The following is a 16187-nucleotide window of genomic DNA, read 5'->3' on the forward strand; positions in this document are numbered from 1 at the left end:
ACAAGAGGGGCACAACCCCCATCCCAAAGAGGGGCCTCAGCAGCCCCCAAATGGCCCCGTGGACACCCCAACACTGCGGAGGGGCCAGCTCCCTGACCCAGGTCTCTCTCCTCTCGCCCCCAGCGCCCACCCGGGCAGCTCGGCCCCCTAACCCGGCTCTATCCCCGCCCTACATCCCCCCTCCCGCAGCGCGCTCCCTCTAACAAAATGGCGGCGGCCCCGCAGCGACCCCCGCCGGGCGGCAACGCGCCGCGCCCCGCCCCCCGCTCACCGCCCAACATGGCGGACGCACCGCCCGCAGCCTGAGCTCTCTCCCCTCCCCCGTGGCGTCATTAGCCAGCGCCAGCGCTGTCGATGACGACACGGCGTCGCAGCCAATAGCGACCAAGCAAACCTCACGTGCGTTCGCGGCTGGCCCGCCTCCTCTCCACAGCCATTCGCTCGTAGGGCCTGGGCCCGCCCCGCGCCTGCGCACAGCTGTCCAAAGCGCTGAGGGAGGGGGCGCCGCGCGCAGGCGCGGTGGGGGCGGGGCAGCGGCAGGGTTCGGCGGTTGAGGCGGTTGAGGCGGTTGGAGCCTGGACCGTTAACGGTCGGAGTGTGGGGGGCGGGGGGAGCGTGGCTGCTCCGGGAGGTAGCGGCACCGCCCGCAGGTACCTGCGCGGGTTACGGGTGGCGGGGGTGGCGGCGAGGTGACGCGACAGGCCACGACACGACAGGCCACGACACGACAGGCCACGACACGACGAGGTTTAATGCGGTTCTCCCCATGCCGCCCGTGAGGCACCCGCTGAGGAAGGAGAGAAGCGGTCCCCGCGCAGCCGCCCCGCAGCATGGAGGCGCAGAGAAGTAAGCCGAAACATGAGTAAATGTGCAAATAAATAAAATGCTTTGGGCAGCAGGCAGAAACCCCTCTAGGATTAGGCAGCCGTCACTTGATCTGTTCTCCCAGGGCAAAATTCCCGTGCTAGAATGAGTCGAAGTAGATTATACCACCTTGAAAACACCCAGTTACTCAGCTAAAGCCAAATATGTTCTTTGGCATGTGCTGTGAGAGACCCAGATTTTTTTTTTCTGTAGCAAAGTCTTCTTCCTAGGTAAATTAGTTTGGTTTCAGTACAGCTTTATTTGCAGTGTAGAATTGTAGGATCATTAAGGTTGGAAGGGACCTTTAGAAATCATCTAGTCCAACCSCCTGCACACGCAGGATCACCTAGAGCACGTGGCACAGGGCTGCATCCAAGCGGGCCTTTAATATCTCCAGAGAAGGAGATTCCACAACCTCTCCTGGCAGYCTGTACCAGGGCTCTGTCACGCTGGCTGTCAAGAAATTTTTCCTTAAATTCCTGCACTCTTCTTTGTTTTAATTGAAAAATGTAAGAGATTATATAGCCTCAACTGACATGTGGGAAAGTGTGAGTCATCTCATGAAAGACTTATGCTTTTGTTGTATTAAGGAATTCTCTTTGGACTATATATATTGCATATATATATACACACACATATGTATTTCAATGGGTTTTTTTTCAAGTGTTGTTTTGTTGGGCCTTAACAAGACTGCTCTGCCAGATGTGTGATTTCTGTGGGTCTTAAGTGGAACGAGTGTTCTTCCAATAGTGCTGTCTCACCGAGTGCTCTTACTGATACCTACTGTAGATGTTTATTTGGAGATGTTTAGGAAAAGTACATAGCTATACAGATTTTAATTTCCTTGGTGTTTTCTCTTCTGGTCCTCCAGCAGTGTCTCCAGACGGCCTTAAAGTGGAGAACCTCACCAGTGCTACTGAAAAGGCTCTTGAAGGTAATGTCCGGGAATTCTTTTTTTTAAGCTCTTTATACAAAATATATTCTTTATAAATATCCCTAGTGAAGGAAGAAGATATGATATAAAGGTCATATAAATTACTATAGCTCATAGTAGTTGGTAAAGAAATTTTACCGAACTACTTTATCTGAAAGTATTTTTAATATTACCTTCCCTGGAAAACATAGTTAAAGAAAACCACAGGACAGGGCAGTCAGCTTATGTGATTGAAGGAGGATACGCCTATTAAATTTTTTTTCTCATTAGATTTAGGAATTAATTTTAAAATCTACAAACCTAAAAAAATAGTGTCCTGACTGATCTTTCACAAGGACAAGCACCTGATTGTTGAAATGAGCGTGAGTCTTCAAAATGTCTACCCAGAGATATTGTATGCTTAGGCTCCAGGGAAGTTGCACAGAYTTGTAAGTAGAATTTTTAATTTCAGGTGATCTGAAGACGTTTTGGACACAAATGGGAGGTGCAAGAGTGGACTTTATATTTGAGCAGTTGCAAAATGTGCTGCTGGTGCTGAAGCAAAAGATCAAGGATGGAACTGCCACAAACCAAGGTTTGAAATCATTGCAATAATTGAGCAGGACTGGGATCAAGGTATAGCCTACGTCATATCAGCCTGTATGATATTTGCCACTATTCAGATATCTGTGTGTTTAAATTACTTAATAAATGACATACTTGAACAGAGAGAACTCTAGAAGGTAACTCAACCTCAATGCAGTATAGAGAAGTATGACTTGATCACAAATGTTCTCACCTCAAAAAAAAAAAGACTTGAGCAGATAAATAAAAGGTGCCAAGCTGTCTGAGGAGTCGTCTGTGTTTGCTTGCTTGCTTGCTTGTTCTTTTAAACATAGTACATCATGTACAGTACACTGCTGTGCAGCAARACTGCATTCATAAGGAAGCTACTAAATTTTATGTTTGGATAAAGCACAAAATGCTTCAGCTGTACTTCTAGACACATACGTAAAATTTTGTGTCCGAAAGGAAGGCAGGCTCTGCCACAGCAGCTCATCCAATCAATTATTCATGGTCATGTTAGTTACTTATTTAATTCTTCATAAATAGTGAATGGACCCTGCTTGTCCTTGGGCTAAACCCACTGTTTCAAATTCTTCACTACTTTTGTCTGTCCAGCTGCAAGAGGTTTTTTCTTTCTTATCAGAAGTTGTTTTAAAAATCATCATTGGTTATTAAAATAAACAGAAACAGACCCTTTCAGGCATATTTGGCCATTCTCACTTTTTGCCCTTATATATTTTCGAACAATGTATAGTTATTAATCACACAGAGGTGAAAAGTTTATTCCTGAAAAGTGTATGTAGTGCTGTGCTTTTGTTTATCTTCAGAAGTTTTAGCTTTTCAGGATCACAGAATCACAGAATATTCAAGGTTGGAAGGGACCTCTAGAGATCATCTAGTCCAACCTTCCTGCTCAAGCAGGCACACCTACAACATGTGGCACAGGGCAGCATCCAGGTGGGTTTTGAAGACCTCCAGAGAAGGAGACTCCACAACCTCCCTGGGCAGCCTGTTCCACTGCTCTGTCACCCTMACAGKRAAGAAGTTSCTCCTCACCTGGAGATGGAACTTCCTGTGTTTCAGCTTATGGCCATTTCCCCTCATCCTATCGCTGGCCACCAATGAAAACAGCTTGTCCCCTTCCTCCCTGCATTCTCCCTCCATGAACTTATACATATTGATCATATCCCCTCTGAGCCTTCTCTTCTCCAGAGAAAACAGGCCCAGYTCACTCAGTCTTTCCTCATACRAGAGATGTTACATTCCCTTAATCATCYTRGTTGCAATTCGCTGGACCCTCTCYAGAAGCTCCACATCCCTCTTATACTGGGGAGCCCAGAACTGCMCMCARTACTCCAGGTGCGGCCTCACCAGAGCYGARKAGAGGGGCAGRATCACCTCCCKYGACCTGCTGGCAACATCCTCCTGATGCAGCCAGGATCCCATTGGCCTTCTTGGCCACGAGGGCACTGCTGCCTCATGGTTAACTTGGTGTCAACCAGGACTCCCAGGTCCCTCTCCGTGGAGCTGCTCTCCAGCAGGTCGACCCCTAATCTGTAGGGGGTTATTCCTCCCCAGGTGCAGGACCCTGCACTTGTCCTTACTGAACCTCATGAGGTTCCTCTTTGCCCAACTCTGCAGCCTGTCCCTCTGGATGGCAGCACAGCCCTCCGGAGTGTCGGCCACTCCACCCAACTTGGTGTCGTCTGCAAACTTCTGTCTGAAGGATGTTTGAGGATGATCTCAGTTACTTGAATGGTTTTGTATGGATGTCTTGAAGTGTTTAGCTTTGGAGACAGTAATATAGCTTGAAACTTTGCTGGGAAAATCTGACAGAAATGCCTTATAGGATTGTTGCTGATTTCCACTAAAACGTGTTTTTCTTATTTATGTTAAGATCAGAAGCTTCATGGGCCTGAGCATTGCAATTGTTCCTCTTTGATTTGATTTGATTTGATTTTATTATTTAATTTAGGTATATGACTTTTTTATTCAGTTACCACTGTAGGTGTAATCTATTCATCTTAGTGCTTTTTATGTGCAGGAGAAAGTACAGAAGTGTTAAGATACTTTTTAACTAGTGTAGCTGCATACTCTGTTATACTGCTGAATTTAATAATGCAGTATTTTTTGTGTGATCAAGCTCCCACATCTTGATTGTGACAAAGTATTAGAGAAGTGCATAGCTAAAAATTGAACCTTAATGCCCCTATTAATGGAATGGATCTGTGACATACATAAATGTGAACTTTCCCGATGATCTGTTCTGTAAAGATTTCAGACTAAAATATTAGCAGGAATTTTACTGGTGTTTGGCTGCTCCTTTATGATGTTTATTAAATGGGGAACTGCATTGAGGCAGAACTAGTCTCCTTTTTTTTTTTTTTTTTCTTTTTTTTTTTTTTTTTAATCTGAAGGCCGTTTTCGCCAGTTTAGCAGTACTATTAATTTGGTCCAACCAGATCTAGCCCTTCTTAGCTGGAAGATTACTAGATTGGTGACAAAGAGAAAGATTGTACTAAATTTTATTACATGCCTTACTAAGATTGGAGGCTGACGGACTGTGTGCATTTGGAAACTATATTCTGGAAGCTTTCTGAAAGCGAGAGGATGTTCAGTGCTGATTCACGATTGCTAAAGGGAGCTGTAATTTTACTGTGAATTGTAGATGAGTCTGTTTTGGACTGAGGTGTAAAAGGTTGCTGACAACCTGACTGTTACATGGTTGTAGACTAGCATAGGGGAGAAAGAGATGTTTTTAGGAGGTCTGAAGCTTTCAGTGGTTCCTTTTATCACTGTCCTTATTGTCATTACTTAAATTAAACCTCGCATTTGTACTGTTTTATGTAGATTGTTGCCAGGCTTGGACTTTGGTGAATCAAGCTAATCTAAGCACTCTCTTAACCACAACAGAAGGTATGAGCATCTTGATTGTATTTAGTCAATATGTGACTCTATTTTATTTTGTTTTACTCAGCAGGAGCTTATTTCCTTTAACTGAGAACAGTAAAATAGATCTGGAAAAAAATGTAGTTATTAGTTTCTTCAGGTCCTCTGCACTGGTCACTCTTACCTGGGTATTCACTTTTGTGATATACATGCCTCTGTGTGGCTTTTATCTAATTTTACCTGAACAATATGGGGTTGGGGCTGTTAATCTCTGATGGACCTGAGCTGGCTGCAAGTAGGATTGGCTTGTGTGTTTCTCCATTCTCTCCAGATTGTCCAAAGTGCATGTTCCGTGGGGTGGCTTCACTCACCAAAACCCTGACTTCCTTTTACCTCAGATAATGAAGAGAAATCTAGGAAGAGAAATCTGTGAACCTGTAATGAAGAGAAATCTATCATACCTGCCTTGTATCTGTGTGCTTCTATAACAACAATATGCACAAACTTAAAAGCTACATGGGACAACTTAATGAGGGACAGACAGACTCTGAGAGACTCTCTTGCTTGCACACCTATATGCAAACAGCTGGCTTTTGTGTAGGTTTTAAGTGGTAGCTGCTTTACAGTAGAGCACCTTGTCAGTATGTTCTTTGTTAGCTGTGGTTCAGTGGTACGTTGTCTTTAGTGTATTTTGACAGTACCTGTTTAGTAACTTAAAATAGCTTCAATTATAAATTGAATGTGGATTGCATAAGTTTTTTGCTTGTATTCTGTTTTTTTCAGTAAATAATGTCTTTGATGGACATGATAAACAGGAACACAAGCTCAAACAGCAGGCTATGCTTACAGATAAGAATGCTGCAAACTCAGTAGAAAGCTCTCACAGGTTGGTCTATTTCACATTTTTATTCCCATTTAGCAAAGTTCGCTGTTTAACATAGTCTTTATTGTACTTAAGAGAGTTATTAGCTCTAAGGAAGGAATTTTCTTTTATTGTTTTAAACCTTGTTTTGAATCCTGACATTTTTCAAAGAGGAAGATTTTTAAGTGGCCCACGTGGAGAGCCTGAGTTTTTGAGTAGTCTTGATTCAGATCTGCCTTTGAGAACACAGCAGAATAAAACAGAGCATTGGACTGTAAATGGAGATCCACAAATACCACGCAGATTATTGGGGCAGAATGGGGAGGACAGGACACAACTTTAAACTTTTGAGTTCAGTTCTCAGGTCTTTCACAGACTGTGGCTATTGGGCAAATGTTTCTCCATATCTCAGGTACTGACATGGAAAGTGAGGGTAAAGATATCATTTGTGTGTAAGAATAAAATTTCAATATTTTTTATTTAAGTTCTTCACAGGCCTTTTATCCCTCATGTGAATACTTCGTGAATACTTCCATATGGTGTCAGAATGGCAACATAGTGCAAATAGTAATTCATGGAAGCCTTTAGCCTTTTAGCAGTGGGCTGATTCTTTCTATACTAATAGTAGTTGAACTGCTAAAAGATTGAGTGCTTTACTGGTTGTCTGAGATGCAGTTTTCTTGTTTTGTTATTTATTATTCCAAACAGCAAAAAGGAGCAGAAGGCGAAATCAGATTCAGAGAACRCAGAAGCACTTAGTGAAATACAAAAGTTACCTCTAAAACTGCAGTATCAGAAWCACGAGTGTTCTAGTGCATGTCTTGCCAAGAGACCACTAAACTCCTACAAGGGTGAAAATCCTCTTAAGATACCAATTCTGTTTCACTTCCAAAGACGACACTCAAAAGCTGACTGCCTCTCAAAATCCCTGGATGTGAATTACAAAGCTCCCTGCGGAAGGAGTCTGAGAAGCTTTAAAGACGTGCAGCGTTATCTGTTTGAAACAGAGTGCAATTTCTTATTTATTGATCACTTCTCTTTCAACACGTACGTACTGTTGTGCCGRAACACTGTAAATGTCGACCCGCTAGTGTTCGAGTTTGACATTAGCAATGGAGCTGAGTCYGTGCCTATTTCCTTCTCCAACGATATCGACCGTGCGAGGTTGCCCTATTTTAAATACCGGAGGGCATCATGGCCACGTGGATATTATCTCAACAATTTCTCCAGCATGTTTGTTGACTCCTGTGATTGTACAGATGGCTGCATTGATAGGTAGGTTGAAGCATCTGATATCAAATAAGTAATGTGGCAACAGCAAGGTGACATTACCAATGGGTGGCAAATCAYGAACAACTGCCACTGCTGTGGTATCTGCAGTAGCTGTTTTGTACCAGACTCTGTCATGACTGACACTGCTATGCCTGTGGCTTCTCCAAAACTTGGGTGCTGCTGCTGCGCAGTCCCAGTTGTAGGAAAGGAAGTGACCAAGTCATGGAATTATTATGTTCCTTTCCTTTTCTGCCCAAATTGTCAATGCCTCTTCTCCTCCAAGCAGAGCTGGCAAATAGATACCTTGATTTTGGGGTGGGAGTGAAGGAGATACTTGGGCAAGTTGAGGAAGGCTCATTCTCCTGGCAGGCATGAAAGGATCCTGCATGCCAATTTCTGCTGCATCTTCCTTTTCAGGAGCTATTGGAGCTGAGTTGGGGCAGCCTGGTGAGGTGAGATTATTCCAGACATAGACTGTTATGGAGGGCAAAGAGGGCATCTCTGTTCACAACCTCTCAATCCCATCTCTCCTAAACAGGAACCATGAAACCCTGTGATCACAGAGCTCATCACCTATTGAAACAGTGTTTTGCGTTGCTGTCTTTTTCCAAAGCCCAGTAGTTGAATGACATGTTATTCTGGAGGAAGCTGACACAGCTTCATGCAAATTTAATGAAAATCTTGCCTGTTTTCAGGAGGGGTGTTTGTCTTCAACACCATCTCTGCCTGTAGTTGTTACCTTTGTTGTTTTTGAATCCAGTTAGATTCTTGACCACTAGAGCCATTGCACCTGCTGGTTTGCAGTATTGTCCATGCCCAGCAAATTTTGAGATCACTGCCCAGAATAATGAAGCTTCAGTAATTCAAGTTGTTTAGTTTCAGCTRAGCAGTGGGGAGCAGCAAGCACATAGCAGGCTCCTTCCACACACTGAAGTTTCCCAAGAGTTGAGATGTGGAGCTGTGGGGGTCAGGCTCTGGTCTGCTGCTATTTGTAGAAAAATAACCAACATTGTAAGTCTTTGGAGCTGCGGTGACACAAGATGGTGCAGATAGTGTCAGTGTAGGAGTTCTCCCATGTGCATGGTAAAGTTCTTCACTTCTAGGGAAGAGGTGGGGAGGAAGCTGATGAAGACTACTTCACCAGATTGGGGTGCTGTGTCAGAACCAGGGATTTTTCACTTGTTCATTCAGTCCATTTGACAATGTCTCGTTCATAATTGGTGTCTGTCMCTGTTAAGTTGTTTGCATGGCCCTTTTACAAAGCTTGGAATTAAAATGAGGGGAAAAAGGGGGAGAAACATGACAGGTAAAAAGAAAAAGCAGCAGCAAACAATTACAGGTTGTAAAGCACATATGACCAGAAAAGGAACAAGGAAGCTGGCAGGGTATCGAGTGGGTGGGGAAACATACAGTCAGGCACATTTATTTTAAATGAACTGTATTTTAATTTACTTACACTGCTCTGAATACATTTAGATTCCTGTATGATGTTTTACTGTCCATCTTCTAGGTCAAAATGTGCATGCCTKCAGCTAACTACAAGAGGCTGTAGCACAATTTCTCCATCTCCGAATACTAAAACATCTTGTGGATACAATTATAAAAGACTGGAGGGACCTGTTCCTAGTGGGTAAGAAACACAAAATGGATAGTTTTATATTTCTGCTGTTATTTTATCTTTACTGTAGTGTGCTCATTCATTCAGTCATACAGAGAGGGATGGAGGGAGGTTTGCCACAARATCGTCACACAATATATAACAATGAAAGAAGGAGGGGAAAAAACACGTGCCCCTTGTTTTTGCCCTGCAACCTGACCAGCCAGTTGCTCTGTAGAACCAGAGTTCCCAGGAAATACCAGCCAGATGTATAAGAGCCAACCCACTCTTCCTRAATTTGGGATGGAATGTGCAGGGAGTTTGAGGAATAAAGAGTGCTCCCAGTTTCTCCTGTGATGGCAGCCCCCAATGCAGTGTGTGCTGCAGTCCCTTTAGAGAATTAGAAGAATTGTACAAGATGACTCTGCAGTGGCCAAGGGCTGAAGTCATAGGTTTAAGGAACCTCTTTTCCTACTCTTCTTGCTGTGTGATGTTGGCTTATGGTTGGGGATACAGAATGAAAGCTGCCCTTGAAGTTGTTCTAGAATCTCAACACTGTTGCCCATCTCCGAAGAAAAGTCCCCAAAAAGTACAGTTGTGAATGGTTTGTAGCAGCGTTTGGTAAATCCTGAAACTTGCGACAGCTAATGAAATTCAGAGAGACAGACTCTCTTTGCTGAAATCTGTTCGAGCATAGAATGAAGTGCACCGCTAAGATTTCTGCATCTTGTGATTTCCACCTATAAAATGAAAGGTAACATTTATTTTTCATCTCTGCTTACACAAAATCTGCCTGACAGTCTCTTAAAATTGATGAGTCAAGAATCAAGAAAATCCTGAGTTCCAGCACACTGCGCCCAATCAACTACAGCTTGGATCTTTGTCTTCTCAGTGATCTGTTTTATTTGTGCTCAGAGTAGAACTTAATAATAGCAAATTTGTTGTGGTAATGCAGTGTTTAATTCTGTGCTTTTTTCTTCTTTCTCTCTTGACAGAATTTATGAGTGCAGTGTGTCATGCAGGTGTGACAAGGTAATGTGTCAGAACAGAGTTGTGCAGCATGGCATCCAAGTCCGGTTACAAGTGTTCAACACAGAGAAGAAGGGCTGGGGTGTCCGCTGCCTGGACGATATCGACAAGGGGACGTTTGTTTGTACTTATGCAGGTAAGTTGATGTGTGGAAGTTGATGTGTGGAAGTTTTTAGTACATTTCTCTTTCTGTGGGCACTGTAGGATATGCCCTGTTTTGGGGGTTTTTTGTTTGTTTGTTTTTTGGAGAACCCAACAGGGAAATATTGTAGGGTTAGAAGTGAGTCAGTGTAATCTTGACTTGCAGATTATCCAAAGAATAGAAGAACCTTGAAGAACTCTGCAGTGTGATGGTGTCAGCTAAGCATTCACACCATTCTCAAGCAAAACCTGTCTCAGACTTTTGATTTTTCCCTTACAGGTCTGTGCATCCAGTGCAAGGGCTTTGTCTCTGTTGGTATAAACACATTCATATTTTGCTTTCCCAAATAATGATCTGTTTCTTAATGTTAATTTGTGCTGAAGTAGTGACTGTGGCTTAACACACTTRGCTTGTTAGCAAACAAGCAAACTAAAAAACACTTCTCTTTTTGTATTTCAGGCAGATTAAAGAGTAGAGCTGAAGTTCGAGTATCGGGAGGTGTTGATGAAGAGCTGAAAGAGCAAGGTGCTGTGAATGACAGAGAGCACAGCTTTTTTCCAAAGAAAAGAAAACTTGACAGTGGCTGTTCGGACTCCGAGGTTGAACTAGTGCAGACTGACAAAGATCACGTTCTTGAGAAGCAGGAGTCTTTATCTCAAACTGTGACAGATAAAAATAAATCAACTGTGTAAGTTTACCAGAGGAAACATAAGTTGCACAAGTAACTTTTGCATGCTGCTCTTATAGAAAGTCTCTTGTAAAACTTACAGTAGAAGTGAATGTCCTCAGCTGTGGGTTCTTTTTCCTCTGCTTTTTTAATATATTTTAAAATGTCTGGTTGTTGTTTTCTAGTGGGACATGGTTATTCCTATAGATTAATTTCCCTTACCCTGCGTATCACTTGCCATTTTGGGTGAATCTCATTCATCTCCACAGTGGAATTGTCTGTTCAGGGCATGAATCACCATGCTGATTTGAAAAGTGAAATCATTAAGGAATACTTCATGACTTTGATTACAAAGTAGCCAGTAACAGTCATGTCCTTTGCTTCTAATCTCTAAACCTTCTATTCTTTCCTAGCAAGAGCCTAACAACAGCTTGCTTTTGCAGTGCTATGCATGAAAGCTRTAATCCTGTTTTCATTCTACGTTCAGGGCCTCATAGCTCCAATTCCTAACATATAAAAGCCCATAAAACAACCATAAAGGTTTTGCGAATTGCTTTGTGCAGCCATCTCCAAGGAAAGGGGGAGTTGTGCTAAATTTTATTCTCTGCTCTACTTACTACTTTGTAAAGACTTTCTTTTTACCATCCATAAACTATTGCAAGTTTTGCTAATTTTATATGAGAGCATTTTGTGAATCTGTGAGAAGCACCATGAAACTGCARCTGGAAACTTTCTGAAATACTTACCTGTATCTTTTTAGAGCATAGAAACTCTTATTAGGAAAAAAAATGGATATGAAGAATAGAATTCTAAATCAGAGCAAGGCAATGACCCAGTCCCTTAAGAGATGAAAGTTGGTGAGGAGCTACACTAAGATTGACTCCATGCATTGAAGGGTCAGAGAGGAGGTTAGAACACATCAGGGAGACAGGCAGTATTTACTATTTTTGGTTGTTCTGTTATTCTGAAATTGCTAGTTGCACTGAAAGATCTTTCTTTTAGACGAGCTTCACAATTTCTGATTTCAGTGTCTTGCAAAGCTAAAAATTAATCATGTTGTAGATTATGTTTTCTGCAATTAACTAGATTTTACTTCTGCTAAGTTCTTTTAACATAATTTACAGGGAAGTACAGTTGTTTACTACACTGCCACCTTAAGTCTCATTAATTCTCCTTTCTGAGAAGAAGAATGTTTGAAGTGTGGAATATTTAAAAACATCATAGACAAAATGGCCTGTGTTATTCTGCCTTTTAAGAAGTAATAAGCCAACTGATCTGAAAAAGCTTTGAGACTACACCTTGTGCTTACTCTTAAATGTCATTCACCCATCCAAGTTGCCTTTAAAAGGACAAAGTAAATACAATCATCAGAAGTTGTGACATTCTTACATGAGCACTGCAGCTTCTGAATGTGAAAAGTTGGTTTCAATCTTCAGAACGCCTTGGAGTAGCATTTTTTGCTGTTATCAATAACCTAAGGAAATACCATGATGTTTTATAGGGCAAGGAAATGTCTATAAATGTATAAGGTTATAAGTTTTCTTGAGTACAAGTTATTACTTAGTCCTAGACATTGTACATTGTACATACTCATTGTAAGTGAAGTTGGTATTTTCTTCAACACTTGAAACAGARTCAAAGTGGATGTGTCTTTGATGTCTTGAAAATATGTTTCTTAGAACCAGATATACTTCTTATTCTATTTCAACCTTTCCCTGATTTAAAAAAAAAAAAAAAGCAAAATTCTATCTGAGATTCTGTATGCCAAGATGAGCTGATAAAATAATCAGGTTGCCAAGACAGGATAGAATTTGGGTCTCAGAATGAAAACGGGGAAGGATATACAAGCTTCTGCCAGTGTGATTGAACTGTGGGGTTTTTGTTTGTTTTACAAATACTTTGAGAACCTATTTCCTCAGTTGCAGAAACTTAGAGTTTCTGAGCGTTAGTAGTTGCAGAACTTAGAGTGACTCAAGACTGCAAGCTTCGATGTAGATTCTTTATGAAAGGAAGACTGTTAGAGAAATGTGTTGTGAGAGTCACTTACGGGTTCTTTTTGTCTTCTATAATTTGGTTTTGATCTTTCTGTACAGGGTTTGTCCAAGGAATTTGAATATAGCAGCCATGAGAGGGTCCGGAGCTAGAATAGCTGTTCTTCACAACCACCAGCTAAAAATGGTAACAATAATGAATGACTTCAATCAATTCATTTTCATTGTGCTGAAAATATATGTTAATTTGGACCTCTTCATAATATACATTTTAAAATTTCTAATGAACTTTCTTCATGAGAATGTGTGATGCTGCAAGCTACACTAGTGTGCTGGAGGCTGTATCCCATCCCTTCGACATTATCAGTCCTCCAACGTGTTTCCCAAGAATCTATTTTTTTTCACATCCTTCCTTTCTTCAGCCTTGCTCTTCCCTTCCACTCCAGTTACAAGRGTCTCTGGAAAACATCATCACTGTCACCTGACATAGCTAATTGCAGTGGTGGGGACACTGAGTGATGCTATTTTCCTAATGTCTCCCCAAAGAATGACATAGCAGGGAGAAAAGAGAATAAAATCTCAGAATTTGGATGCAGTTGTCTCATGCATTGGCACAGCTGGAAGAATTTGTGTGAAGTGTTACCTGGAAATAGGTGGAGAGGAGTGATGCTGGTAAATTCAGTCTGTGAGTTTCACTGCACTTCAGGATTATGKGCATTAGCCTTCCCTGTGAACAGTCCACCATGCTGTCCTTTCTGGAGCTCCCTTAATTGCCCTTTTTGGGGATGAGAAAGGAGAAATCTTGTCATTTCTGTTAATTTTATTGAAACCTTGTAAATACCTTGTTTGGGCTTTGGTTCAGCAACTGATGTACACCTGTGTAGAGATCCTGTGAAGTCATTAGGACTTAAGCACTTATTAATTGGTTCACTGAGTGGGGACCTCCTTCCAGCATATTAGGAATGATAGCTTAAAATTAAGATGTTTCTTGTACTGCAGTGAGTGTTTGGACTTTTGAAACTCAGTCATATCCCTACCTTACAGTAGGTTTAAATCCTTGACCCCAGAGCCCTAAAATCCAGACCCTTTCCCACAYTGAGCCCAGGCTACAAACAGCCACAGTACATCCCAGCTTTTTCCTTAGCTTTCGTTCTCCTTACAGGAAGTTGATACCTTGGTGCACAGCGGCAGCTTTGATGAAGATAATGGTTCTCAGCCTCATCAGTCAAGCACAACAAAACTCGCCACTGGAACAAAGAAAGGAAAAGAAAGTAGGTTTGCAGACAACGACGACGACCTCATCTAACACTTGGGCTGCCYTGCCAGACTTAAGCAGTGCAGAAGTTAATACTGCCTTGCATATTGTAGTGCATTAACTGCTACAGGGCAGTGTCTTGCCTGGAAATTTGGGCTCAGGACATGCTGAACAGTGACAAGAACAGTCAAGTGTATAGTGCACTATATTGCACTGTATTTGAGAACAGATTCTCAAATAGAGTGCAGTTCTGGAAAAGGCAGTCTTGCCAAATGTTATTGTCACATCCAGTACRTGTTCCAGACGACAAAAATAGAACAGGTTACAGTGGCAGAGACAGAGGAGCAGTGGCCTGAACTAGGAGAGGGTGTGTAAAACAGATGCTGTTTGCATGTGTGTCTTGTTTCTGTCTTAAGTACAGTTTGTGATTCTCCAGGGTGAAATTAAAGGTGGAGAAGGAGGATAAAATGTCACGTGAAGAAAACAGTTTGGAGTGGAATTTGAAAGGAAGGGAGAGATTAGGTTACTCCCATGGGACTTGAGCAAGTGCTCTGGCATTGCAGCAGCAAGTGATGAGAGGTGCAGAAGGGCAGAGCTGTTTTAGGCCTTGTAAATATCAAGGAAGGCCACAGRAAAGTGGGTGGGTAAGAATTAGGAGCCAAGCAAGGGAAAGGTGTTGGGCTCTAGCATCGCTGCTGACTTGTTTTAAACTGATGCTGAAAAATAGCTTTTCTATTGACAGAGTCTGATGAGCAGCAGAAGGAAGAACATCCGATGCGAACTGAGCAGACGGAGCTCGCTGGTGAGGACAGTGCAAAAGGCAAAGGGAAGCCCCTGGCTCAGGAGGGTGCTCATGCCGTGAGGCAGTCCCAAACGGTGCCACAAAAAGCTGACTGCAAAGAGGAAAGATGCAGGCAGTCAAAACAAAAGGCATTTTGTGAGGAGGCTGATGATGACAAGGCACTTCCGAAGAATGCTAATGAWGGAAATATTTATGTGCTGGATGCCACAAAAGAAGGAAATGTGGGTCGTTTTCTTAATGTAAGTAAAAAGTTGCAGCTGTTCTCTTAGTTGTTTTGGCTTATATACATAAACGATGCATCCACATAAACCTGAAACCTTTTGTAAAAGTCTGTCCTTGCATAACCCAGTCGTGTGCTGGGCACAGGTCAAGGCAGGTGACGTGGGGCTCCCTTCAAGCCAAAGTCACAGAGCAGCCAGTTGGGCCATGCAGGCTCTAGGATGCATAACATGTAATGGGAGTAGCATTGGCCACCCAGGAGCGGAGTATCTGCAAGTGACATCTCTGTCCTGAAGTTTGGGTGGCTTTTTTTTTCACATATTTACATATTTCACAAAAATTCACATATTTTTCATATATTAGTGAACCACAAGTTTTTCTCCCTGCTTCACTTTTTGTTTCCAAACYGTGGTGAAATGCGCAGTATCATAGGCAGTTTCCCTGAAGTTCTAGCACGGGTTGAGGACGTGATCTTGCATACTGTGTAGGTACCTGCTTAGTAAGTGTCTCTCAATTTTGAGTTGACAGAAATAGTAACAAATTCCCAAGAACTTCCTATAAATACAGATATTCCATATGTTTATAACCATCCAATAGCATAGTATAAGCTATTTTTCATTGTAGATGTAAGATGGCCATTTGTGGTTCATCTTCTTCCAACCTTTCTTCTGCATCTGTGACCATCACATGTTCCTACACACAGCTGAGAGGCCTTTAGGTCTCATGCCTCTTTGCCAAAATACACAATCATTTCACCTATTATTTGCCCTAGGGCTGCTCTGCTAACTGACACTGTGATATGTCTGTCACTTAGTGATTGTCTGTGATTCATCCTGCAAGGGAGGTGGAAGAATTCTCACCAGAGATTGTTGGAGAACAGCTTTATAAAAAGAAYTTTATTTTTCTTGGCAAAAGTATTTCCATAAAACGGCAGAGATAATGGTTTAGATAGTCATAGCACAAATCAGTGATAGTTACATAGAGTAATAGTATACATGGAGTAAATTGTACAGTAATACATGGAGTAAATTGCTCCCCTGAGCAAGTTTGCAGATGACACCAAGCTGGGTGGAGTGGCCGACACTCCGGAGGGCTGTGCTGCCATCCAGAGGGACCTG

The 16187-nt window shown here is 42.2% G+C and overlaps 1 protein-coding gene across 1 annotated transcript in view; it reads left to right on the forward strand.

The window, feature by feature from the left end:
- The first annotated feature begins 740 nt into the window (after positions 1-740).
- LOC112959302 (histone-lysine N-methyltransferase SETDB2-like) overlaps positions 741-16187 on the forward strand; it is a 35898-nt gene continuing 20451 nt past the window's right edge. Inside the window, exons 1-12 of the mRNA XM_026053301.1 lie at positions 741-846; positions 1736-1798; positions 2250-2372; positions 5195-5260; positions 6017-6119; positions 6804-7370; positions 8878-8997; positions 9960-10129; positions 10595-10823; positions 12896-12980; positions 13956-14064; positions 14791-15044. Coding sequence (XP_025909086.1) covers positions 831-846; positions 1736-1798; positions 2250-2372; positions 5195-5260; positions 6017-6119; positions 6804-7370; positions 8878-8997; positions 9960-10129; positions 10595-10823; positions 12896-12980; positions 13956-14064; positions 14791-15044 — 1905 coding nt within the window. The 5' untranslated portion in view covers positions 741-830. The remainder of the gene's footprint in view (positions 847-1735; positions 1799-2249; positions 2373-5194; positions 5261-6016; positions 6120-6803; positions 7371-8877; positions 8998-9959; positions 10130-10594; positions 10824-12895; positions 12981-13955; positions 14065-14790; positions 15045-16187) is intronic.

Source organism: Nothoprocta perdicaria, unplaced genomic scaffold (assembly GCF_003342845.1).
Source record: "Nothoprocta perdicaria isolate Ctin4 unplaced genomic scaffold, notPer1 scaffold_98, whole genome shotgun sequence".
Lineage (NCBI taxonomy): Eukaryota > Metazoa > Chordata > Aves > Tinamiformes > Tinamidae > Nothoprocta > Nothoprocta perdicaria.